This window comes from Epinephelus fuscoguttatus, linkage group LG21 (genome assembly GCF_011397635.1).
Source record: "Epinephelus fuscoguttatus linkage group LG21, E.fuscoguttatus.final_Chr_v1".
Lineage (NCBI taxonomy): Eukaryota > Metazoa > Chordata > Actinopteri > Perciformes > Serranidae > Epinephelus > Epinephelus fuscoguttatus.
The window spans coordinates 28,251,650-28,277,388 of record NC_064772.1 but is presented as its reverse complement, the minus strand read 5'-3'; the positions used below and the strand labels follow the sequence as shown (position 1 = coordinate 28,277,388).

At 41.1% G+C, this 25,739-nt stretch overlaps 3 protein-coding genes and 1 non-coding gene across 8 annotated transcripts; 1 reads left to right on the top strand and 3 right to left on the bottom strand.

Moving 5' to 3' along the window:
* Nucleotides 1-13,924: 13,924 nt before the first annotated feature.
* LOC125882208 (proteasome maturation protein) lies at nucleotides 13,925-16,461 on the bottom strand. Its single transcript, XM_049565947.1, is given in 7 exon segments — nucleotides 13,925-14,296; nucleotides 14,394-14,487; nucleotides 14,603-14,704; nucleotides 15,092-15,152; nucleotides 15,987-16,084; nucleotides 16,394-16,431; nucleotides 16,434-16,461. Coding segments are annotated over 7 exon segments (489 nt in total). The 3' UTR covers nucleotides 13,925-14,228.
* A 200-nt stretch (nucleotides 16,462-16,661) lies between these two features.
* trnac-gca (transfer RNA cysteine (anticodon GCA)) lies at nucleotides 16,662-16,733 on the top strand. The gene has a single exon. It is a non-coding gene; the product is annotated as a tRNA-Cys (tRNA).
* A 476-nt stretch (nucleotides 16,734-17,209) lies between these two features.
* On the bottom strand, nucleotides 17,210-18,153 carry LOC125882209 (cytidine deaminase-like). The gene is made up of 4 exons (XM_049565948.1): nucleotides 17,991-18,153; nucleotides 17,775-17,886; nucleotides 17,556-17,613; nucleotides 17,210-17,470 (listed from the first exon to the last, which is right to left on the bottom strand). Exons 1-4 carry the CDS (start codon nucleotides 18,136-18,138, stop codon nucleotides 17,363-17,365), a joined length of 426 nt encoding a protein of 141 aa, XP_049421905.1. The 5' UTR covers nucleotides 18,139-18,153; the 3' UTR covers nucleotides 17,210-17,362.
* Nucleotides 18,154-20,147: 1,994 nt separating this feature from the next.
* On the bottom strand, nucleotides 20,148-25,210 carry lg21h11orf65 (linkage group 21 C11orf65 homolog). Of its 5 annotated transcripts, none has more exons than XM_049565943.1 (9): nucleotides 25,162-25,204; nucleotides 23,600-23,690; nucleotides 23,422-23,514; nucleotides 23,292-23,345; nucleotides 22,982-23,191; nucleotides 22,639-22,769; nucleotides 21,186-21,356; nucleotides 20,521-20,576; nucleotides 20,148-20,280 (listed from the first exon to the last, which is right to left on the bottom strand). In XM_049565943.1, exons 1-9 carry the CDS (start codon nucleotides 25,164-25,166, stop codon nucleotides 20,276-20,278), a joined length of 816 nt encoding a protein of 271 aa, XP_049421900.1. In that variant the 5' UTR covers nucleotides 25,167-25,204; the 3' UTR covers nucleotides 20,148-20,275. The 5 variants fall into 5 exon arrangements, with proteins under 5 accessions (XP_049421900.1, XP_049421902.1, XP_049421898.1 ...); XM_049565945.1 differs by having other exon boundaries at nucleotides 20,169-20,303; nucleotides 22,639-22,704; nucleotides 25,162-25,210; XM_049565941.1 differs by having other exon boundaries at nucleotides 20,169-20,303.
* Between the last annotated feature and the right edge of the window lie 529 nt (nucleotides 25,211-25,739).

Genomic DNA, 25,739 nt, shown 5'->3' with positions numbered 1-25,739 from the left:
TAATATTAGCTTTATTTCACATTTTGTCCGTAGCTCATAAAAATCTGTTTTGCGCTTTCTGATACTAATAATTACAGACCAATTTTAAGTGGATGTCACAGTTTCGTCACAGCAGTTGCGTGCGCATAATGGTGAATGGAGAAAAACAGCAGACACCAGAGAGAAACGATTGATTTACCCAGAATTAAAATGTCTTCTTAGCCCTTAGAGTCGGAACAGGAATATACAAAATAAGATAACCTTCACTTTTAAAGAAAACTTTCGCCAAGGACATTTGCTAGAATTTGATGTCAACAAAAAACCTACAAAATATTCACATATTCATAGAGCCCTACAGTTACAGCAGGAAATAACATTTAGGCCTATATTTACACACACACGCAGTGGCAGCAGTATTTACATTGTTTAAAATGCATTAAATAATGAAAAGAAGTAGGGCTGTCAAAATAACCTGTTAATTTCAATTAGTTAATCACAGAAAAATATTGCATTAAAAAAATTAACACTGATTAATTGCGCTCCGTAGTGCCGTTTGATCCGGTTGGTCATTGAAGGCCACAGTGGCTTTGTCACATAATGGAGGCAGACGAGATGACGCTGCTTGACTCCATGAATGGAGCATTTACATTTAAAAAACACCCAGAAGGAACTGTTGATAGGAGCACCGTTCTCTGCAATTTCTGCAGTAGAAATTTTTGTACCATTGGGGAACTTCAAGCTAAAATATCACCTCAACGTAAAACATTTAGCAGCGAACCCCGGGGTCTGAGCTAGCACAGCCTCTGATGCTAGTGCTAGCAGTCGGACCTGTCAAGCCACACTCAACCAGGTGTTCAGACGTAAACTGAGGAAGTCTACCTGTGACTTTATTTATTTACCTTTATTTAACCAGGTGAGTCAGTTGAGAACAGTTTCTCATTTACAATGACGACCTGGGCAAGAGAGACTGACCAGCTAACAAAATTGATTGCAGACCAGTTTGGGTGGTATGTATAAATATGTAAGTCACAAATATATAGTCACTTTATCGGTCAGCATTGTAGTCAGTAACGCAACTCGGCCTGTTTTTCTATACGGTTTGAGTTGGTCTGTACCATAGACGGTATCTAAAGATGGAAGACATGACCGCTCCCCAGAAGTGAAGCCAAAACATCTCGATCGCCCCCTGGTGGCTGGCTGCAGTATGGGACAAAAAGCCTGTCCTCTCCATGTTGGTGAATGGAACGTGAGCCAAACTAAAAACTCAGTGTATACATCAAATGAATTTTCCCCAAAGATGGTTTCTGCCATTCAGGGTAGTTTTTTTCATTTTTCTGAAAAGTTTGGTTTTGATTAGTTATTGAATGCTATAAAACTGGGATTTTACACCATGACTGACAATGGTGTGAGCCAATCGATGGGCTAGCACTCAGTGCCCAGCCAACAGTTGTATGTAGATCCCATGGGCTGAAAATGGCCCCCCTATGGGATTGTCCACTGGTTTCATATTTGCCCAAGAACAACTGCCCACATGGCTGGGTTTACCCAAGTTGGCCCCACATGGGTTATGCTAGTGCTACCAGCCCATTTACTACCCACATGGAACCCACATACAAATGCTGGCTGGGTGGTGCTGCTTGCGATTGGTTCGACAGGTGTATAGGTGGAAACTTGATTCTGTGGAGATTGCTACTGTGCAGACTCCGGCTCGACAGCAGCAGCTGTATCCGGGATATTTTAGCTACACCTCTGTACAGTGGGGGTAAGTGGAGATGGGTCGTCCATGGTCTCTACTCACTTTGTTCCATTTCTGCAGTCTGTACAAGACAGGACCCGTCTGATGTGAAATGGCATTTGACAAGGTAAAGGAGGAAATAGGAAAAGAAAAGAAGGGGCAGGTGAGAGACAAATAGTGTGACATTTTATCCATCTGCGAGATGTGGCCAAAGCGGCAGACGGAAGCAGCGTGGAAGCCAAAGCAAGGCTGCGAGGGTGTCTGGCATTTGATGATAGAGCGAGAGGGGGGAGGCTGTCCTTTACAAGGTGTGGGATGCAGGTTCAAATTGTGTTACTGCACTGGGATTGATGGAGAGACGTCCACCACCCACTAAGAGGGAGAGATGAAGAGAGAGAAGGAGGGAGAGTTTACCACTCACAACAAATTGATGTTAGGCTGTGCACCATCAGTCAAAATCCCATGAAAGGAAGACAGGAAGTTGCCCATTCTGACCGCACACGTCCTGTATGCCTTGAAACAACATTCCCATCACAAAGCATTTGCACTGTGACCTTTGTTTTTCTGCTTATTGACACTTCGATTTCAGATGTTGGAAATAGTCAGCTCAAGCAGCTTTTTATATGATCATATTGCCCACAAGAGGAGGAAAAAAGCCTCCAGTTTTCCTGTCAGTGGGTGCTGCTGAGGCGCAGGCCGTCAATAAAGAGGCTGAGAGAGCCAGCGTGGAGAATAGCATCTACCACCCACTGAGGCTCCGCAGGAACGCAGCCATTCTGGTGCAACAGCTCCAATCAACAGCTATTTAAAGACGGTAGTGTACAGAGTGTGGGTTCAAGCCTTTGTGAGACAAGACAGTTGGAAAAAACATTTGATTGTTGTTTGCTGCACAGGACTGAACGTGCATGTAGTTGTAAATTTAAAAAACAAGGATAATGGGTGATTATTAGCCACACATAGAAATGAAAAAGCTTCTTTTTCTGCTTTTAAATCTAAATCTTAAATACTAAGGTAGAGTATTGATGTACTGCTAAGAAGAAAAAGAATGTGTGTGCTTTGGCGTGGCTGTATCGAGTGAAATGCATGCGTGTCGGGTGATCGTTAACATTAATTAAGACTAATCTCATTCCCAGCAAGTTTAAGTGCATCTGTGGCCATGGCAACCCACTCCCTCCCAAATGGTGAGTGGCGGTGAGGCCCGCTGTCTCTCCACTTCCTCCGGCAGTCATTGTGATTTGTGGAGCAATTACTACACAGCTAGAGGAGAAGGAGCACTTCAGCGAGACAAGTCGGTGTCCCGCCTAATGCGTGACATCCTCACGGTGTCTGCTAGCATGCGCACTCACTCATGATGGCAAGGACCTGAGTCTGGAGTGGAAATTAAACCACATGTTATGTGTCAGTTGAAGCTGGAAAGAGATGGAGGAGCTTTGCTTTGGGTTAAAAGGCATTGTTTGACGAGTGTCCTGAGAAGAAGGGCACCAAAGCTGAGATACGAAATGAAAGTCAAGCTGAGAGTGAGTTGGTTTACTAACTGGGATTTAAAAATAGCACCGCAGCTCAGTGTACAGTGCCCTGGAACAATAGCTAAATCAGAGTGGCAGTGTGTGGGAAATCAAGGTTTATTTTTACCCTCTGAACAAACTGTGTTTCAGTCGAAATCCCTCCCAATAAACACATCTCCCTACATCATCATAACTATGTCTAAACTGCCGTCCTTTATTCTCATGATCTGTCACAGCAGGGATGAGGTGGGTAACTGCTGCTAATAAAAATAAACTCAAACTGATCAGTGTCCACCCTGAGACTGACTAGTTATAGGATGAATACTTAATAGTAATGTCTTGAGGTTATATTACAGTCATAGTCTGATATTTTATACACTGTTGATGTTGTGGTTTCATTTCTCTTTTTCTTCTGTTCCTACAAAGTTAACACCTTATTCACCGAACTAATTATGTCAAATGAAATTCTTGTGGTTACACAGTATCTCCAGGGTTGCACTGTACCCAAACAAGAGTCCAAAGCCAAACAAGTGGCTCTGTGAGGCTGTACTTGGCACTGTGGTACTCTGTTTGCAGGTATGGCTGGTATTAGCATAGTTTATTTTGGTAGCATGCTAACATTTGCCAGTACGTACAAACTGCAGCCAAAGGTTTATCTATACTCCTATTACATATGTAATTAGATAGATTCATTTCAAATGTTGTGACCGTCACTGCCCTCATACTTCCATGTGTCCTTTATGTTGGCATAGATGCATCCACTAGATGGCACTAAGGGCCTGTCCCAATACCCCCCCTTAGCCCTACCCCTTGGCCCTACCCCTACATTTGCGCGTTCCCGCGAAGGGGTAGTGGTGTCCCAATTCCTTTTTGCGTGTAGGGGTAGGGGGCATAACGAGGGGTAGTGGGTATGAAACTAGCCCTTCAGAGCGAGGGATTTCAGACGCTGACTTGCCAGTGAGGGGTAGATGTCGCCATGGCTACCACCGAGCAAGAGACGGGGAAAAAAGTTCATACATAGCTAACGTTACCGTCGTCAGGTTGCTTGTTAGCTAGCTAGTGAGCTCGCACTATCTGTCTGGCATCTGTCCTGTTCTGCAAAATTGTCGGACTTTTCACATTACGATAACACGGCAGCTAGTATAACTATGCTGCCTCGTAATGTTAGCTGGCCAGCTAGCTAGCAGAAGTCCCCTATTATCTGTCGTTCATCAAATGAAGCATGATGAATGCGGCAAACGCGATTGGTAGGATGAATGAGACTCCATTGTAGATGCCGGTTGGAAATGTAGATGGCTCGCAGCTTCCTGTTTAAAATAGTTATGTATGCGTGAACGTAACCGACGCAGTGACGTAGTGAGTGGTGTCCCAATTCCTAGGGAAAGATTTCAACCCCTACCCCCTCGTTGCTTCATTTTGAGGGCCAAGGGGTAGCAGGCAAGACCTAGGGGTAGGGCCAAGGGCGAAGGGGTGGTGGACAAGGGGGGGTATTAGGACATAAATGGTGCCATTTACTTACACTCACACACCGATGGAACAGCCATCGGGAGCAATTTGAGGTTCAGTATCTTGCCGAAGGATACTACGACATGCGAGCTGGAGAAGCCAGGGATTGAACCACAGACTGGTTCTACCTCTGAGCCACAACCGCCACAGAGGGCTGCCACTAGAGGGCAGAGTCAAAAGTTTCTGACAACAAAACGTGGCGATGGTGAAGAAGGTTGTTATAATGTACCTTTTAATGTGGCAGTGCTAATGGTAATCCATCTGACAACTGTCAAACATTTAACTAAAAAGGAACGACAATGAATGCCTGGGCCCAATGCCATGGCAACAAAACCATTTACTTCAGTGTGGACCGACGTTGGGAACCGAACAATCAACCAACACGGCCATTCCTCCAGTCGTGTGTGTTTAAAACACCACTCTTGGATGCTGCAACCACAGCGCAACTATTTAAGGGGACAGTTCATATTCATTCATTCAAGTTTTTCCTCTTACCTGTAGTGATATTTATCAGTCTAGATTGTTTTGGTTCAAGTTACCATGTGTTGGAGATATCAGCTGTAGGGATGTCTGCCTTCTCTTGAATATAATTGGACTAGATGGCATCAGCTCGAAAAGCGCCAAAAAAACAAGTTTAAAAAACTCAACAGCAATGTCTCTTAAGAAATCATGATCTGGTTACTGAAGATAATCCACAAACCTTGTGCATGTTCGATATAGAGATCCTGTAGGTGTCGAGAAAAATAGGTACAGAGGTACGGAGGTACAGATCTTTGCATAAATACTTGTCTCTGCATCATAATTAATCAAATACACATCTATTACTTTAATGTCTTCACATGTTTAGTAAGAACCCATTACATATGACTCACTCGGAGGAATCACCTCAGTTGACTTCTTTCTTTTCAAACCTCGCCCACAAGCTCACAACTAGTTCTAATTACTCTGTCGAAGTCTGTAAACTGTGTTCATTAACGTACGCCAGTGACGGTTTGTTAAAACATCCTGATGTTAATCACTTCTAAGCTTAAGGACCTGGACTTCTATTTTTAAATTCTGTCTTGCACATATATTTTTCCTTTGGTATACATCACTGGGCCTGTGCACTGTGTTCTGCATGTTGTGTACTTTCAGTAATGCCGTATGATCTGGATCTGCTCCATTACAGTACGTGCAATATTACTTGACGTGTGGGTGCAAACGGCTCTAGTGTATTACAGTATGTGTCATAGCTAGCGGCTGCCCTGAGCTGACCCACAGGGAGTGTTATTTGTTGTCAAAGACAGCATCATGAGTCTTAAACAGCCTCGGGCTCAGTCCAGCCATGTATGAAAAGTGACACCAGGCTCTCAGCTGAGTCCCCTCAGGCACCAAGACTAAATGCCCATAGCTGAGCCTTTACAAACACTGGACCTGTTTAAATTGTGTACTGGATCAGAAAGTGGGTTAGCAATGAACTGTGTGGGCCAAAGTGAGCAGCGCCGTGTGGATTAATACTGCCATCTTGTGGTTAAATAGTGGACGTGAAACCAGGACATTAATGAGAACCATTTATAGGCTTATTTTTATTTTAATCTGAACAAAATAAAGAGACATGTTTTGTTTGTATTCTGATCTCTTGAAAGTCAAAGATGAGGTAACATCCGCTGACGTCTGTAATTTATATAATAGTCTTGTTGTATTAAAGGGATAATCCAACAGTTTTACACGAGGATCAGTTTGCTCAGCTTGTAAATAGAGTTTTATAATGTCTTCTGTGGCTCTACATAACAACCCCGATGATGTCATAATGATTTGGCTGTGCGGCCAGAACAGCATTGGTATTTGTTCATTTATAAAGCTTTGATGCAGATGCTTCCACCCTAGATTTCATCCCTTTTAACTCCGACCTCAAAAAATCTTGGCACTCGTTCACAGAAGAGGTTACTGCTTCACACTTCCTTGATCAGAGCAGAACTAGGATGAATGTCATTCCCTTACAGTGCTCCTTATACGTGAGTCTTAAATAAAGGTTTGAATGAATGAATGAATGAATGAATGTCACCAAGGTTTTCTTGGCTTTGTCTTGGATACTAGGGATGAGCGACCATTATCTGTATCTGTGTCTGGATTTGTTCAACTCACTGAATTATCTGTATCTGTACTCCGAATGGGCGGGGTTTATGTCAGAAGTGGGTGGAGTTTAAATCAAAATTAGGTTGGGCCTAATCAGAGGTTGTTATTTTAAGCCTGAGTTGCAATTTTTAACCTATGAAAAAAGTATTTACAGAACAGCCTCAGAATTGAGCTTCAGATCACTTTCTTAATCAAAAGAGTAGGAGTACAGATAATGACACAATTTACTTGTATGATTTTCGTGCTTGTATGAAGTACATTATCTGGATACTTGTTTCATCCAAGTATTCGGCTCAACCTTAGATACTTGGATACTACGATATTTTAAGAGAAAGCCTACAATGCCAATTTCAGATGATGGAGTTTGAAAGACAAGGCGAGGAAGGTTTTAATGAAAGATGCTACTGTGTTGCATTGTGGGAAGTGTGCGATGCAGTGTTTTTGGGGTCATGTCAAGGACCAAAAGTCAGGGTATCTGAGCCTCTGCTGCTTTGATTATGAGTATTCTTTTATACTTTATGGATGTTAAGAAACTAAATCTAGTGCCCCTTCAGTGCTCTGCTCAGATTACTAACATCACAACCCTTTCTTTCCTCTTTTAAATATGACTCAACTCATCAATATCACAACATGTTAAGAGTTTGCACATCAATGTTGGGAAGACACCAATTTGGCAACGTTAAGGCACATCCTTACCAGCTGCAAAACCAGTCTATCTCAAGGCCGTGGCACATGGAGGCACAATCAGGTCCTTCATCAACTGGCAATCGTCCTGGAAGGAAGGAAGGAAGGAAGGGGAACTATCACCAATGCCCCAACCCCCCTTTGCCTGGACTCCGAAACACCATCCCCTTCATAAGAGAGTGGAAGTGCAAGAGTGGAAACATCCCTCCTGGATACTGTCTGCGACTAGAAAATGCAGGTTGACCTGGATCAGAGACTTTCAACCAGAGACTGAAACAACTAATCTCAGGCCAGACCTGATCTTGTGGTCAACCTCACAGAAGTCCTTGTACTTCGTGGAACAAACTGTACCATGGGTGGCTGCAGTTGGGGAGGCTTATGAAATCAAAAGCCTGAAGTACACAGACCTAGCAGCTGACGCAGAGCAACATGGCTGGCGTACCCAGGGGCTCCCTGAAGAGTATGGGGGTTTGAGGACAGGCCTGGGGGGGGGGTCTCAACGGTCACGCAAGTTACGTCGGTTCTTTTTATTAATTGTTATGAATTATTATTGTATTTGTTATGTTGTGGTAGGCCTATTTATACATATTGTTTGTGTGAGGGTACAGGGGAGAGAACGGGAGGGATCTAGACAGGTGGGGGCACTTTAGTTGGTTGCACCTGCGTCAGAGGGTAACTCACTGTGTGTTGTGTTGGTTGCAGTGCATTCCCAGTTTGTAGTGATTGCTCTCAGTGATGTGTGTCTCGCATCTCTTATTTGTGTGCGGAAGTTGAAGTGTGTTATACATCTTGTGGGATGGTGTGCATTACCTTTCTTTAATAGTGATGTGCACCCTTTTTCTTGGGATGTAGTCTAGCTCCAGTTTTCCCTGCCAGTATAATGGTCCAGGCCCTCTGTGTCTGCTTCAGGCCCCCACACTTTTAACTCAAAGCTTTCTTTGATTGCGTTATCGAAATAAAGATTGTTATTGTATCTGGTACCTCCTGGTTGAGTGTTGTTCTTGGGCATCTGACAAGTTTCTCCATAAATACCTACATTTATTACAGTATTAATGGCCTGCATGAAACAAAGTAAGAAGGTTGGACTTCACAAAACTGTTGATTCTTGAGTCCGTATTAAAAAGCAACAACAACATTTTACCACAATAAGGTCAACTGCTTTACTTTTAATCATCACATTATCACACAACACATATGAAGCCTATAAAGAAACACTGTTTCAGGAACTCCTTACACTGCACACAAATCACATCCTAATCTTTGCTGGCTGTGGTGCATCTTCTCCAGGCTGTCTGCTGACATGATCAAAGTAGCTTTAAAGTGTGAGTTGTTTATGTTGGAAAATACTGATTCAGCATTTCCCAGGGGAAGTGTGTTATATGAATTTTTAATCAGTGGGAAAGTTTCACGTCTATTCCCCCAAAAACAAATCCTATCACCGGGTTTGAAGCTTCCTTACAGACATGCTGCATCAGACTTGCATCAGCAAACAGTTTGGGTCTGAAATGGATCCGTTACTGGTTTGTCATTAAAACCACTGAAGCAATACGCCAAGTTATAAAGAAGGCAGTAAATGGGTTTGAATAAACAACATGGATGGATAGGACTGCAGGTAGGGGGAGGGTGGACATCGCTGGTGTCTGAGTTTTTAGGTTTCGTCATCTCGGTGTGACTTGTTGAGAAAAGTGCAGAACCATCAAAGCTTTATCTTATCTTATCTTATCTTATCTTATCTTATATTATATTATATTATATTATATTATATACAAGCTTACCATATGTGTGCAGGCCTCTTATTCATTTTCAAATTTATGCTTTGGCACTTGGAGCACCACAAGCCGAGTGCCATCTAATTCTATGTGTGGAGTCTTTCAATAAAAAATGTTAAGATAAAGGCCTCTGAGAGACGAACAAGGAGAACTTGTTTGGACACGTGTTCTGGGCAACAACAATAAACCAACGTCCAATTCATCAGGCTTATTAGAGTGTGGTGACCCATTTATTTTAACACATGCTCACCTTCACACAGGTAAAACACTGTATGTCCATAGTTCATCTCAGGTAGGTTTCCACTTAACAGTTTCAGAGTGCATCGCAGGTAAGTGTCTATTCAACAGTTAAGTGTACGTTAAAGGTAAGTTTCCATTCATCAATTTCAGTTTCAACACTCATGCTGCCACACTCAACACAGTTACCTATATTGCCTGTGTTTTCCTGTTCTAGTGCGCCACCCCGTGTACAAACATCAAAACTGCATCTATGTACATATAGTCACTTTTATTTAAACATGAATCAAAACAAATACAAAGAATGTTACTGCGGCTCCAACACTATTATATTCAAGACAGGGCAAACATCTCTATGGCCGCCATCCAATCACTCACACCAAAACAATCTAGATCGATTAATAGCGCTACAGCTGAGAGGGAAAATGTATATTTTTGATTTAATGGTGAACTGTCCCTTTAAATACGCCTCGCTCAAAGAGGAAGAGAGAGTGAGAGTAAACTCGGTAACGGTGGACAAGACAGCCTCTGTATCAGCCAGCAGTGCAGGAATTCATAAAACTTAACATAAATATCCTTTAAAGTGCTTGTTTTGTTTGTCTCATAACAGTGGTACATGTTTCTCTTGCAACTTATTGTTTACTTTAAAGTATCGGGCAAAACACGTTCCAGTTTTAGAGTCGTTATCATGCGCATGCGCCGTGTTGCTGCCCACTGCTTTGTGCCGTATAAAATTAAACTAGCGAACCTCCAGCATACTGGACAAAGACACCATCAGCTTACTATTACTACTATTGACTATTATGTTTAGCTGTAGCGTAACGACTGTTATTTTGACTCTGTTGTTGTACAATCCTTGTAAACTGTAAGCAGACCGATTTCTCTCTCGACACTTAAATCATCTTTGAGATCCAGTCAGCCACGCTCGCAACGGAATTATCTTTTTATCGTCACACAGAGGCCAAATATATCGGGTTTTTTTTATCATACCATAGTTTAGATCACATCATATTCGCTTACAGTTTATTTAAAATATAACTCACGCTGCTCATTAGTAAATAAGCTTTGTTTAAACTACTTCCGCATGACGTATTTTCCCAGCATGCAGCGCAACCCAGGATGTTTTCTCTTTATATGGCAAAATCTGTGTTATTAACATCAATCGATTATTGCATTGCCACTAATATTGTTCAGCAATGTCTGTACAATCCATACATGTGTATAGATAAACATTAGAAGAAGTAAAACACCCTGACTTAGACACAATTACTGTGGCAGTGCTATAAATACCGGAAGTCCCACTAGTGTCCCTCGGTTGGTCCGAAGGCAGTGAGATTTCAATTGATTGCTACAGTGAGTTACAGAACCTCTACGTTTCTTCTCTCCCCTCCCTCACTGCCGGCCTTGACTAGCCTTTTGACTGTGTGAGCTTTAGTGGTTTTTTATATAGTCAAAAAAAAAAAAAAAAAAAAAACCACAGACATTTTTTTTTTTAATCAACAAAAACAAAAAAGTAAAACTACTTGGGTGAAATTTGAGTCAGATGTAAGTAAAAGTAGGGCAGTAAAATGCACTATGAGAAAACTACAGACCACTTTTAGGCTGCGTAACTACATTAAATGCATTAACTACACACGAAGTCTAGTCCACAACAGAGACCTTCATGTCCACCAACAATTCATTCCTTGTATATTTGCAACCTGTGCGTGTAACTGGTTAACCCTTCGACACTACAGTTAACCAGAGAAGAAGACACAACTAACAATTAATACCAACAAAGGTCACAGAGTTTAAATGTCCTGCAGCTTTACAGCAGAATGAACATCACCAGAGTCAGACTGTGTTGTTGTTCTCACCTGGCTGAAGTCTCTCTGAGTCCAATGCACCTCGACGTCCTCCACAATCTGCTCCAGGTTCACTTTCTCTGCTCAGTGCAAAATATAACCAGTCCACTCGGCCTCTGTGTCCCAGTATAACCAGTCAGTTCAGCACCAGTTGTTCTGTGTCACTTCATGCCTCAAATTCACAAACTTTGGAGCTGCAACAGGCCCCGCGGATCCATCGTCTTCAATTGATACTTGAGCTGCACCCAGCATGCACCTCTTGCTACACGTGGGTGTGTTTGATTTGGGACACTTGGCATGCTGGCCGCGTGGTGCAGTAGATCTGTGACAAGGTAGATGTGTTTACAGCGGTATACTCAGATGCACTGATGCCCATCTCAATCATTAATCAACCCATGATGAGGTCATTTAATTTCCCCCTTGAGATGAAAGATCCCTGAGTACTTAGGTAAATCTAATGATTTAAATCTATCTATCTATCTTTCTATCTATCCATCTATCTATGTTTTTACACTGGTTAAACTGACGCTGACATTTTGAAAACACAAGAAATATTTTGCACTCTTGGTGCATTTGTGTTAATTGTTAAATGCTTCAGACAGGGGCCTAAATATAGACAGTGGAGAAATATGGGAGTGCAGTTGTACTGGGGCCTGTGGGGTGGAGGGGCCCATGGAGAGAGTTGGCCCTCCAACAATGTATTGGGTGGAGAATGGGCCCTCATGTCACCTTGAAAATATGTCTGTGTTTAAAAAATATGTCTGTGTTTAAAGAACAACTCTCATTAAATTAAAAATAGTACCATTAACTATAGAGGTGGGTAGTAACTAGTTACATTTACCTAGTTACATTTACTTGAGTAACTTTTTGGATAAATTGTACTTTTCAGAGTAGTTTTAATGCAAAATACTTTTTACTTTTACTTGAGTTATATTGTTTTAAAGCAACAATACTCTTACTTGAGTGCAATATTTGGCTATGTTCGTAAAGATTTAATTTATTTTTGTTTTAGTTAAAGGGGTATTGTTTAAAATACATGAATTTGCAGATTTTTTTTTTTTTTGATTGATTGATTACGTTCATGTTCTTATTTTACAAATAAATCAGACGTTACTCAACAGTTACTCAGTACTTGAGTAGTTTTTTCACCAAATACTCTTTTACTCTTACTCAAGTAATTATTTGGATGACTACTTTTTACTTTTACTTGAGTAATATTGTTCTAAAGTATCAGTACTCTTACTTGAGTACAATATTTGGCTGCTCTACCCACCTCTGCATATATAACCTTGAAAAAGGCAAACCCATCTCTGTCAGTCAGTAGCACCTATAGCATAATAATATGCTTATTCTATAACTGTAAATCAACTATTAAAATGTTAAATTAAATCAATATTTTTTTAATTGTGTTGGTATTTTTTGTTGCGTACATATATGCACTGATGATTGCTGGGTAATATGTATGTTGATGTTATCCAATGTCAAGTCTCTGATCATGTGACAAGATATGTGCACACAGCGTGCACTAGGGCCCATTGTAACTACTTTACTCCTGACAGATCCATCTCACCTGGAGAATCTCAACTGTCCTCCATGGACATGTTGATGACCTGACCATCCCCACCTCACGCCTCAGCACCATGGGCGCCAGGGCTTTCAGCAGCACTGCACCCAGGCTCTGGAACTCCCTGCTCCCGTACATCTCACAGTCTGACAGCATCTAACCCCACCACCCCTTTTGTTTGCCCAATTCATGTCTCTTGTCCTGTATGTAATTTTAATACTATCTAAGGTGAAGAATCTATGAATCTATGAAGATGTTTACCACTGAGTCCGTCACACCTTGCTATCTGGCCATATCAGTCACTATGCAGATTCATTCAGTTGACTATTTCCTGTCTAAAAACATGAATTCTCTCACATGATCAAATGTGACAATGAGCAGTAAAACATAATACACTTCACACAATCAGCAGTAGCCTATTTACCATCCTTTATAGGAGGTACAACTATCCCATCAAAAGTAATAAAAACAAAGCTATTTTTTTCTGTGCTTTTCATCAGTTTCTAAAAAATGACATGTTGAATCAACTCCTACTGGAAAATATAAGTATGTGGCAATTTTAAAAGGACCAATCAGCAGTTATCTTGTAGTTTAACAACCTATCCCATGGACGTAATGTAGAGTAATGTACTAGTAATGGATTCATGTAGATGATCAGAAACCAAAATAATTATGGACAGAAAAACTAATTATGTTCAGCTTCTAAGTGGCTCCTTTGACAGTAGTGTAAACACAGACCTGCAGCAGCTACAGTGTTACAGTATTACAGTGTAGCATCAAATAGTAGAAAGAGAAGCTACTAAATAACACTGGCTTCATCTTCAGACGACCCAAAATTTGTTGCATCAAGATTCTAGATGACATTCTGTAACCTGATCAAAGGTTATGCTATGATGCCACACAAGTATTTTACATTATTTTGATAACTGTAACAGAAAAGGTGACGACACAGGAAGATTAATCACAAAACACATGCACCCACGTGATGAGGAAGGTTATTGAATTTTATTAGAAATACCAGATGGGTTGGAATCATATAAAAGCACCACTGAATGCTCGTCTGAATGACCCGGTCACACTCCAGATTTATTTCATCATGTACAAGATAACCCCACGCACACACACCCACCCTTCCTTTGCCCGAGGATGGTCGACTCAGTTCTTCACAAACCAGACACCTCAGATGGTGAATTTGGTTGTTGAGCCAATGAACGATGAATGTATGCAGACAAATAATAAACCTAAATCTATGTGTGCAGCTGTGTATTATATGTGTGTGTCCATCTTGTTTCACAATAGACCCAGTTTGTATTCCACCATCAGGTGTGGCTCGCCCATCATCTCACTCTGAGCTGGATCTGCAAGGTGACAGGACACAAACACAGCGTGTTGGTTAGACCTCACAGTCAGACGGTGGAGTGAATGATTCTGTGATAAAGGGACGAGGTCACTCACCACAGAGGATGTCCTCGAAGCCGATGGAGTCATCGCTGCCTCGCAGTGTATCCAGAGCCAGGTTTGAACTCGGTAAGAAGGGCAGACGCTGGATCTGGAAGATGGAGGGAGAGACGTGGAGTTATGGAGAGGGGAGAGAAAGGAGGAGGGCAACAGAACTGGGGATGATTTACTGGGACATGCAGCGTCTGTGGGTGTGTCTGTGTTACCTGTCTGGCTGCTCTGTACTCCATCTGAAGTTTGAGTGGAGCATGAAGACCCTGGATGTTTCTGAGAGTAGAGAAGTTCATCTTGTCCTGGTTCAGCGTGAACTGCACAACACAGAAACACACAAAAATGTTCAGACCCTCACTGACAACAACAAGCATCATATACGACATTAAACTCTCACTTGTTCCTTCGTTTGCTCTGATTAATCTGAGGTAAGATGGGCTGGGCTACTGATCAGCTTCTGACTAATAAAACAGGGCGATCTGTTGTGTAGTTAGGAGCTAAGTTAACATAATACTACAGATAATTCTGTTTCATTGTGTGTTTCAGGTTAGGTTTGCCTTTCTCACTGGGACACCTACAAGTAACTGAGCAGCTGTGCTTTTCCTTTTATAACAAGTCAAAAGGACTATTCTCAAAAAGTCCACAGTGCACCATGTTTGAAATGACTCATGCTCATTTTTTCCAGTACATTTCATATTACTCACATTTTTCTCTGACAGCTCCAGCGGGTGGCTTGGAATGAGCTCATTCTTTACGCTGGTGAAGCTGCAAAGCAGAAGAAGAAATACAACAAGCAGATGAACATCAGTATTATGTGCCTGTAATTTTGGTTTTAAAGAGGTGGGACAATCAAATGTTATGATGAAAAACAGTAAACTTTTATGCAGAGGTCGCTCTACAATCAAATATCCAGCATAGCCTGAACAAAATGAATCTTTGAGACCAGTAACTACAGACACAGATATTAATATCAAGTCACGTGAAGAGGATATTTCACAGTTGAAAAATAAGCTCAGCTCTCTTTGGTTGACAAACTGTTGTGTGGTGTTTCAAAATGATTTCAAACATATATGGAATTTTCTTCTTACTTAACACTACACATATTCGTTCATATTGGTGATAAACTAATATCGGCCTGAGTGATTCATCAGTCTGGCTCAACAACACACTGGATTACTGCTGTAAATGAAATGGATAATCAGGCAACTTAAAGGAATAGTTTGGATCTTTGGAAGTGGGGCTGTATGAGAAACTTAGTTCCCCGTGTATGCTCTGGTCAAAGCCACCAGACCACACTGACAAACTCAGAAATTTCAGCGAGCTACTGGACTACCTGCCCAAATTAGTGAGACAGTTTGTGTTCATGTGTGTCCAAACTATTTTTTATTTAAAGCAAAAATAATAAACACTGTCACATAAATGAAATGTAAATGTTAATAGATGACGTTAAATCATGTTTTGACAGGTGTCCACATCAATGTAGTGTCAAAATACAACTACAACCAGCATTTTTTACTAGATTTAATAGTCTGTCATGGTGGGAGAAGGTTTATAAATACAGAGTTAGGTTAAACCTGATTCATTATGTTTGTGTCTCACCCGCTCCGCAGAGTGTCCTGCACACCATAAGCTCCCTGCGGACATAATCCTGCCACAGGCACGCTGTCTTTCAGCTGAGAGCGGAGTCCTCGAGTATTCTGTAACACACACAAAACAATTCACATTTACCCTCTACTACTGTTAATACTGAGTTAACAACCGTCAGCTACAAAGACTGAAAGCTACATTCATCTTTAGCTAGGTTAAGAGCCTGATAGCTAGCCACTGTTAGCATTAGCTTCGGTGACTAATCAAATTCACAACTGCTGGATTTCAGAGGGTAAAAACACAGAGGACAAAGATGTGAGTGGGTGAAATATATATATGGGTTTACCTAGAAAACAACTACACGATAATCAATAGCGTTAAGATGTGATAAATGATGTGAGATAAGAGTGTAGACTCACCATTATGATGCCGTTTCTTCCACTTTCTTTTCCCTTCAATTGAATATCCGGTTGAGTCGGGTTTTCATGACGACACATCCGGTACAAAACCGTTGTCCAACTTAACATTTTGAAAAACCGTTGTATAATGAGAAACTGTACGCGGAGTATGTTTATTTATTAATGACTCTACAATATATCTTAGTTACATTATATATTAACAAATAAATAGCGTACACTGTACTCGTAGTTATCTTTAAAATGTTTGCGAAATTACTCAAATGAACATGGGGGTATAGCTCAGTGGTAGAGCATTTGACTGCAGATCAAGAGGTCCCCGGTTCAAATCCGGGTGCCCCCTCTTTTCGTATAACTTTTGCACTTAGTTATACTTTTGTAGTTTGTAGTATAAACCTGTAAATACTAAATCCTGCAAATGCGAACATTATCTGTACATTGTCTTACAGGAAATAGGCTGTGTGTGACAGTTAATGTTGTGTAAGCTGTTTAAATAATGTAGAAAATGACTGTAAATTGTGACACTGATAAAAAGTATAGTTTATTCTGGGTTTAAACTATCTCCCTGTTTTACTTGTATTATCATGAGCAATCGTTTTACCACAGCTTGTTACCTTATGATTCCTTCACATATTTACAGCAGGCATCCAACATATTTCAGCTTGTAGTAGTTGTTAGAATCTTATTATATAGAAAGAAACGTTCAAATGTTACAGAGGTGGAAATACACTAAGTAATATATTCTGTAAAGTAATCCAAGATAATGCCAGATATGCAGCTAGACTCTCTGTCACAAGACAAAATCTCCGGACACGAGCCTTTAAAGATACAAGTCTTTATTTCAAATCAAATGACTGACTAGTTATACACTTTTAAGATTCAAAACTAGGTGTCACAGAAATCAAACGGTGCTCATCACTTCACACTTGATGACATCTAGTAAATGCTTTAATGTTTCGGAGAGTTCATCTCCTACTTCTTCAGGTACTCAGCGCCCCATGACAGAGGAAGCAGCTCCTCCAGTGACATCTTGGTGTAGGATCCGTCCACCTTGGTCATGAAGACTGGTATATCACCAAACTGAGAGGGGAGAGACAGGCTTTGGAAGATGAAGGCAACACCACAAGCAAGTATTGTTCTCACATAAGGGCTAGAGCTGCTTTACCTCTCTTATGACCTGTCGGCAGGCGCCACAAGGAGGAATCACCCGGTCCTCCAGGTCACTGTAGAAAGAGACTTCTTAATGAAAGTCTGGCTCCTCACTTTGCAACAAATTTGACATGCCATTTTATTGAAGCCATTCTAGTTAAATATATTTTCCCAGTGTCAACATGTCCACTTAAAAGCTGTAAAAATGCCCAAAACAAAAACATAAATACGGCACCTAGACACAGCAATGGCCTTGAATTTCTTGTATCCTTCAGAGACGGCCTTGTTTATGGCCGTCCTCTCTGCACACAGACCCAGGTAGAAGCACGCGTTCTCAACATTGCAACCTGTCAGAAAAATCAAGCATATCACCTTCAGTTTTTACTTACTTCAACAACCAGATTACCAGCTTCTCTCACTCATACTACTTCGAGTGTAGATCATGTTTTACCTGAGAAGATTCTTCCATCCTCTGTGAGCAGGGCTGATCCCACTCGGAGCTGGCTGTAAGGACAGTAGGAGAACTCTTTGGCCTTATGGGACTCTTGAATCAGAGATTTGATCCAGTCGGCTGCGTCTCCAGTCTTCAGGTTTGCCATTTCAGCTGCTTTGGTTCAGTGCTGCCGGGTTTCAGCTGCTGTTTCTGGAAGGATGACGGAGGGAGAAGATTAGTTAGTGGAGACAATACTTTGAGACTGTATCAGGATCTTTAAACATTCATACATTTACAGTTAATTTAGTTAAGCTGTAGCCAGATGAGTTAATCAAGGGCTGTAACCCAGCTTTACCTTACCTGTGCAGATGTGAAAGGAGTGAAGTCAATGGCAGTTTAAATACAGTAAAATTACCAAACATTTGCGTGACAGATTTGGGTAACAGCAATGCAAAAGAGTCAAATTTCACCAGGAGCCAGTTCTCTGGGTGAAGTCAGTCGTTTGAGGTCACAATCCGTTTGATCTGCTTTGATGCTCAGGTTAACCCCAACTGTAATTCTAACGGCTCATAACTGAAATGATTAAATAACTGTATTGTAGCACTGTATGTGCTGTGTAATTTATAACTTTTTTTTTAGCCCAAACTCAAGCCACAGACATCTTTGAGTTCAGTTTGTGTCGTATTATTTCAGTCAATTACATTTTCCCTTCTCTTTCATGACTATAGGCTTCTAAAAAATACAATTAGCCTATGATTATCCCTCAAGGATGTACAGAGATACATCCATCCATCCGTTTTCATCCGCTTATCCACGGCTGGGTCGCAGGGGCAGCAGGCCAAGCAAAGCACCCCAGACATCCCTCTCCCCAGTGACAGCTCCTCCTGGGGGACCCCAAGGTGTTCCCAGGCCAGATGAGATATGTAATCCCTCCAGCATGTTCTGGGTCTGCCCCGGGGCCTCCTACCAGTGGGCCATGCTTGGGACACCTCTACAGAGATACACTGACACATGGAAACAAATGCAATGAAGTAGATTATCAGAGAATTAAAAAACAAATACACCAATGCATAAACAACAGCTGTACCAAATAGTTTGAGGCTTCATTCGTAATGTTTTTAGCATTCTAAATCAACATTATGATGTTGTGCTGCTTTTTTGAATGTCTATTAATTTTGTTTAAAGGTCCAGTGTGTAGGATTCAGTCGCATCTACCGGTGAGGTTACAGAAGTGAAACCTCTCTTGTGTGCCAAGTGTGTAGAACTACAGTGGCCGACGCAAAAATGCAGGTGGCCCTTTGTAGAGCCGGGTTTGGTTTGTCTGCACTGGACTACTGGAGAAACAATACGGCAGATACCGTGGACTCCATCTGTAGAAATAACGACTCATTCTCATTCAACCCCGTCTCTACCAAACACTTTCGGTATGGTACCTTTAGAACCAAAGACCTAGACTCTAGTGTTTCACCACAAAAAGTACCCTTAAATGTGGGCGGAGTTGTTGTCACTCACTGCTCCGTCTAGCACTCACTGTATTTCCTCATTATCAGTGACACACAGGGAAGTCTGCACCTCATTTGAGAGTCTCTCTCCATGGGGATAAACTGTACACTGTCCTCACAGTAAGCTGCAGTGACTGAACCACGAGGCACAAGATCACATCTACAGTACGTAAGGCAGTTAAGGACACAGGCTTTTTGAGGACTCATTTTGCATACACAGTTGGTATGAAGAGTCCAGGACACCTGCTGATACCTTTACCTGAATTTGTATTTATGTATATAAGAGCCAGGCAAAACATTCAAATGATACCCATGGGTCTTGTGATAACCAGAGGAACTGTGAGACACATTAACTCCACTCTGTGGGAGCAGCCAGATGTCTCCGCTCATAATCAGTTTGACCCGGTGTGACGTCACTGAGATTCAATAATACATCTGTTGATTTCAGGTCACAGAAGTTCAAACACTCATTTTAATGAGTCATAAAAATAATCATATGAATAAAATCTACTTAACTGCTGCAATAACACAATTACCATGAGATAATCACATTGATTATACTTTATTGGTTCCGTTTTCGATGATAACTTGATTGCATAGATAATAAGTCTGTAGTTCTTTGGACAGGAACAGGAAACAATGATTACAGGTTTGTGTCCCATCTTACAGACACACTAGTGTTCCCTACTGTTGTGGAGATAAAGTGTGACTTTAGAGAATGCTAATTGTGTACAGCACAGATACTTTGATTCTGTTTTACTTAACTGTCCTCATCAGCCACAGCAGCAGACTCATGTGGATCTAACCTGGGGGGGACATGAAGGAACATCTGTCAGAAGAAGAGGAGGACAAGAGAAGAGAGAGAAGACAAAGGTCAAAGGGAGAGAAGACCGAATAAATGAGAGCAGCTTAGTGTCAGTAGGGTTTGGATTAGAACAGAGGAGCTACAGCCTCAAACTGAAACAGCACATGGCAGTACAGCCTACCCTGTGAGGCATTAAATAGGTAACAAGTCATTCCTGTGAATGAAAAAAGATTGTTTTCACCTTTGCTTGGCTCAGAGGAGCAGCTGCAGGCCAAACCTCTCCACTCACGCATGTACCTGCACAGGCAAAACAGCAATATATCAAAATATGTACCCGTCTATTCAACAGGAAGCATCACAGTGTCCCAAAGTTTTACTGTCTTCAGCTCATCCAAAATTCTGCTGCCAGGATTTTGCCATGGGCTCAGAAACATGACCACATGTTATTGGTCTGAGCTTCCTTACACCGGCTACCTGTAGCTTTTAGGATAGATTTTAAGGTGTTATTGATAACTTACAAAGCCCTGAGAGGCCCTGCTTCAAGATAATTATCTGGGGCTGTATTCACAAAGCTCCGTGAGATCCTAAGATGCGTCGCTCCTTGACATTTCCAGGTCCAGATTAATTCAGAAAGATGATAAAGCCTTTGCGGTCAGTACTCCTGGACTTTGGAATGACCTGCCTGAGGAGATCAAGGTTGCAAACTTTGTCTCATCTTTTAAATCACTTCTTAAAACCCATGTCTTAAACAGCTTTTTGGTGGTTTTACCTGTGCTTTACTTTAATTCACCCTGTTTTACTGTGTGCTGAGTGTTTGGCTCTTAGTCTACACTGTGTTTTAAAGGGTGCACCATAAATTAAGTTTACAATCATTATTCCTGGCTGACAGTGAGCAGAGGATCTTACTCCTCAAAGCTGAGAGTGTTGGTCCAAGCCAGCAGCTCATCCAGCTCCCATTCTAGTATCTCATCCTCTCCCATATTTTCAGTGATGTCCATCACTTCCTGAGCTGAATTCCCCACCAATGTCGCCATGTGTCCATGCACGGGATGAGTCTGCACACGACCCTGGTTATACCTGTGTGTAAGGGACAGAAGATCTGATGACGGGGAATCGTACAGAGTATTAAAAAAAAAACAGTCCAAAGGGAAACTAATTTTTAAATTCACTCACCATAATTTTCAACCACATGGTGGCACCAGAGGAAAAGTCAGAGAATCACTAAAGTTGGCAGGATTCATCCTCTAAAGACCAAAATTTCATAATCCATCCAACAGTGTGTTGGCCAACATTGTCCTCCCTACAGCCGCTCCACTAGCACACATAAACCCATCAGGTCCTTTGTAACACTTGTCACTGTTTCCAAGGTATTTCTAGAATCCTTCAAGTCCATCCAGATAAAATAATACTCACTTTGCTGCATGATAGAAATGTTTTGTGAATCCATTTTCGAATATAGATAAAGATAGAGTCGAACACTGCATATGCCCTTGTTTACTTTGTGCAGCACTTTGTACACCTGAATTTGTCTTTATCAATCATTGTTCATTACTTGATATCTTCATACAAAATACGCCATTTTTAGTTTAGTGTCATACATAAAAAAGGAAATATGTCATTTTTGGCTACGTGGATTAAAGAGTCAAAACTTTTAATTTATCATCAAAATACTGTAGCAGTGTTCTGTTAAGCAACCTAGGGTTATCAAAGGTTAACAGGAAGTTATCTTTGGGATCTTTTAGCTCTGTGAATGGAATATAATCATAACACACAACTGACACAACAGGGTTTTTGCTTGAAGTAGTTTAGAATTAAGATGTTTTAAGACTTTTTAAATGCCATTCAAAATGAAATTTATGACCAATTTTATGATAACCAAAAAGAAACAAAGAAAACCAAACTAACAAAAAATCAAAGGTCGAGGGAAAATGTGGCCCAAATATTAACTGTAACATAAAACGTGACATTTTTGTCTCATGGCAGAGGTGAGGGTAGAACAGAACAGTGAAATAAACACATCGCGTTTGTTGGCGAGTCTCCTTGGCGACTTGTGTTTCTCACTCTGCACTTGGGATTCCACTGCCTGGATTCCCATTGTGCTGTCTCTGAAAAACTTTTAGCATAACATACACAGAGCCTCCTACGCATCCCCTTGGACAGTTTCAGCCATACTGCCAAAACAAATAGCCAATTTTGGTTGAATGTGCACTTCTGCATCTCGTCCTGGGCACAGTGACAGCTAGCTAGCAGACAGTGGATCCTCTGGTCTGAGACTGACATTTACCGTTAATCTGTAATCGTCACTCAAGGCCGCAGTGGCTGTTGCACGGCAAAGGACAAACAAATATTAAAAACTTACATATGCTTCAGCCATTCAATTTTCCTCTTCTTCCGCCACTTGTCTACATCCTGCTGCCGCTGCAACCTGGAATAGTGAAAGTCCATTTTTGTGTTGGCACTGATCTCAATGGGCTCACCCATGGGAAGCCCCTATCAGAGAGAAGAAGGAGCATGTAAACAGACTTTATAACATCTGATTTAAGTGGCTAACAGTTGATATTATATCTGACTTTGTTCTTCATTAAATGTGAGCATGTTATCGTGTCATAAAAGGCTAAATTACATCATACTTTGGCAGTTTTGCACCTGTATTTGTACATATAACAGGCAGAACAGAACATTCTCCTTGACAAGTTATTCACCTTGCAACAGAAGAGCCTCCAGCTGTTGTTCTCCATGCGCTGGTACCATCCTGATCGGTCCTCCTGCACAAGAGGCCAGCTGTTGTTGGCCTGCCGAGCCACAGGCCTCTTAAGGCCAGGCTGGGTGTAGTCCTTTGGGCTGCTGGCACACACGTCCATGACGGGTCGATAGGTGAAGATCTTATAATAGATGTTGGGAGGAAAGGTAATCTGAAGGCAAAGTCACTTGATGTCAGCAAGTATGTCTGAATAATCATATTCACACAGCTGCTGAGTGAGTCACCACGGCTTATGTATATTTAGCTCTCACCCCTCCAAGTCGAAATCGGATGAACACGCCAGCAGCAGCATCCAGTAACTCTGCCTGCCACAGGAGGATCAGATCTTACTGTTACTGTTTAATTTGTTGTTTTCATTTTATAGATCATTGTTTCTGTTACCTCTCGAGGATTGACAGTTTTGAGGATTGTGTGTGGATCCCCCTGGTTGCAACGGCTGATAAGCTCTTTGAAATACTTGAAGACCTCCCTGTACTACAGTTTGGGGAGGAAAAGAAAAGTTTTAGTTTATGCCTGTTGACTTTAATTTGTGCATTTTCAAGAGTGTGTGTGTGCCCACCACATATCTTCTCCAGGCCTTCTGAATTATTCTGGCTGATATCTGCTGCAGTGTCTCCTGGTGGGGCTCCTGGGGACCCTCCTCCTGTAAGCTGGATGCATATTTAAAAACGAGAACAGAAGAAATGATGAGGAAAAGAGAAGGCAGACAGTCGAGGGCAACTACATTTACTCCAGCACTGTATTCAAATACAATCTAGACTTTAACTTCTTCTCCACTTCATTGTCACACTTTTTATTCCACTACATTCATTTCCATAACCACTTATCCTCTCGAGGGTCACGAGGGGGCTGGAGCTTATCCCAGGACACACCCTGGACAGGTCGCCAGACTATCGCCAGACTACCAGACCACAATATTAGAGTGAGGGCAGACATCTCCAACACTCTGCAACTCACACCAAAACAATCCAGATTAATAAATAGCATTACATGTAAGAGTTAAAATATGTATTTTTGATTTATGGATGAACTGTTCCTTTAAAGATAACACATACAGTGTGAGCCACCGAAAAAAAAAACCTTTGTTTCCAGCTCAATTTAACGATGACACAATGGCACAGAATCATGTCTGACAACAGTTTCAGAGTTACATCCCTACAGTAAATATTCCAGGGTCTCTTGGGCACACACTCCAGAGTGAGGTATGTTTGAATGTCCCTTACTGCACCAGTTCAGCAGTGTACACTAGAAGGGTACTTTACCTTCATGGGGCTTTACAGAAGCACTCTGCAGGACTTTTGTTTATGACACAAGGACTTGACGAATTCATTTCTGAACTGTACACTCATTCAAATATCATCATCACAGCTCAAACAGGCTGTGATTGAAAGGTTTGATTTGTTTAATATATGCACGTAAAATTCAGGATTGACCCTTCAGTGGCCTATGTGAGAATTTTTATTGTGCATGCTCTATATAAATATCTAGTAGGTGTCGTCAAAAAAAGTAAGTAGGTGGTAAAGGTAGTTTAATGCTATATAGTAAGCAGGTGTACATAATGTGGTTTTTTTTCTGCTTTATAAAGCAGAATCTTTATTGAAATTGAGTATTATTAAACTTTTACTATTTGTACATAAATACAGCACCTGAATCTACCTTTAAAGATTTGTGAAAGCCCCTCTTATTGCAGGATTTAAAGGCTATTTCACACTGACTATGTGACACCAGGGTTTGATAGGGTGTGGACCCACCATGGGATCACATGAAATGCCATTAGGATGACAAGAGAAGTCAAAGACTGATAAATTCATAACTATTTGCTGTGATATATACTCCAATAAACAATGTCAAATTGTTCATCCGTCACTGAAGTCCTTCAGAAATATGCAATGCTTGGTTTTCAAGGAATAAAACTCTAAGTGGCATCATGACTGGAGCAGGCTAACAGCTAAGCTAACTAATTAAATTAATGTTAGCTAGCTTAGTCGTGATAAAACAGTTGAAAACTAAATTAAACAGACTACACACTGGATTTAACATCTTGCCCTAATCAAAAAACTTTACTATGTTTCACACACACGCAAATAAGTTAGTCAAACAACAAGCTAACAAGAAAATCACCTCATGACTTCCGCTGTAATTAGACGCTGCCTGCTAACGACAGTTGACCATGTCATTAACAGGTTACCTAGCAACCTAGCGTGTCAATCAGCGTACCTTTTTCCGGAAGTGCTTTCAAAACAAAAGTAGGTGTTGAAAATGGTGGTCAATTTCGTCAAATACCTGCTCATGAGTGGAAACAACGGAGTATAACACCTTTGTGATATTTATATAAATGCTTTTTTTTTCTAATTACAACTTCTCATTGTCTCATATGATGTCTGATCCAAACACATATGCTTTTATTTTGAAGACAAAGTCATCTGAGATCAGGTAGCAGATTCAGACTTTACACACTAAACTCTGTTAGTATACTTGGGTGCTATGAACACTGTCACAAAGATAATACTTCTTTTTTATTTCTTAATCTAATTTTATTTTATGAAGGAGATGGACCCACTCAACAATTTCTTCCTCATAAAACAAAAAACCTGCCAAAATGATAAATATTTGGAAAATCTTTAAAATTCTCAAGTGAACCTTCTGTGACATCCACTTCAGTTTATGTTACATTTGTTTAACTTTTGTTGTCCTTTTCT

Excerpts from the sequence above, each read along its gene's own strand:
- LOC125882209 (XM_049565948.1), bottom strand. The coding sequence starts at position 18,138 with ATGGCAAACCTGAAGACTGGAGACGCAGCCGACTGGATCAAATCTCTG. Across the intron at positions 17,887-17,990 it reads GGATGGAAGAATCTTCTCAG|GTTGCAATGTTGAGAACGCG; the intron begins GTAAAACATGAT and ends TTTTTCTGACAG. Across the intron at positions 17,614-17,774 it reads AAGGCCATTGCTGTGTCTAG|TGACCTGGAGGACCGGGTGA; the intron begins GTGCCGTATTTA and ends CTCTTTCTACAG.
- lg21h11orf65 (XM_049565941.1), bottom strand. Across the intron at positions 23,192-23,291 it reads TCCGATTTCGACTTGGAGGG|ATTACCTTTCCTCCCAACAT; the intron begins GTGAGAGCTAAA and ends CTTTGCCTTCAG. Across the intron at positions 21,357-22,638 it reads ATTGAATGGCTGAAGCATAT|GTATAACCAGGGTCGTGTGC; the intron begins GTAAGTTTTTAA and ends CCTTACACACAG.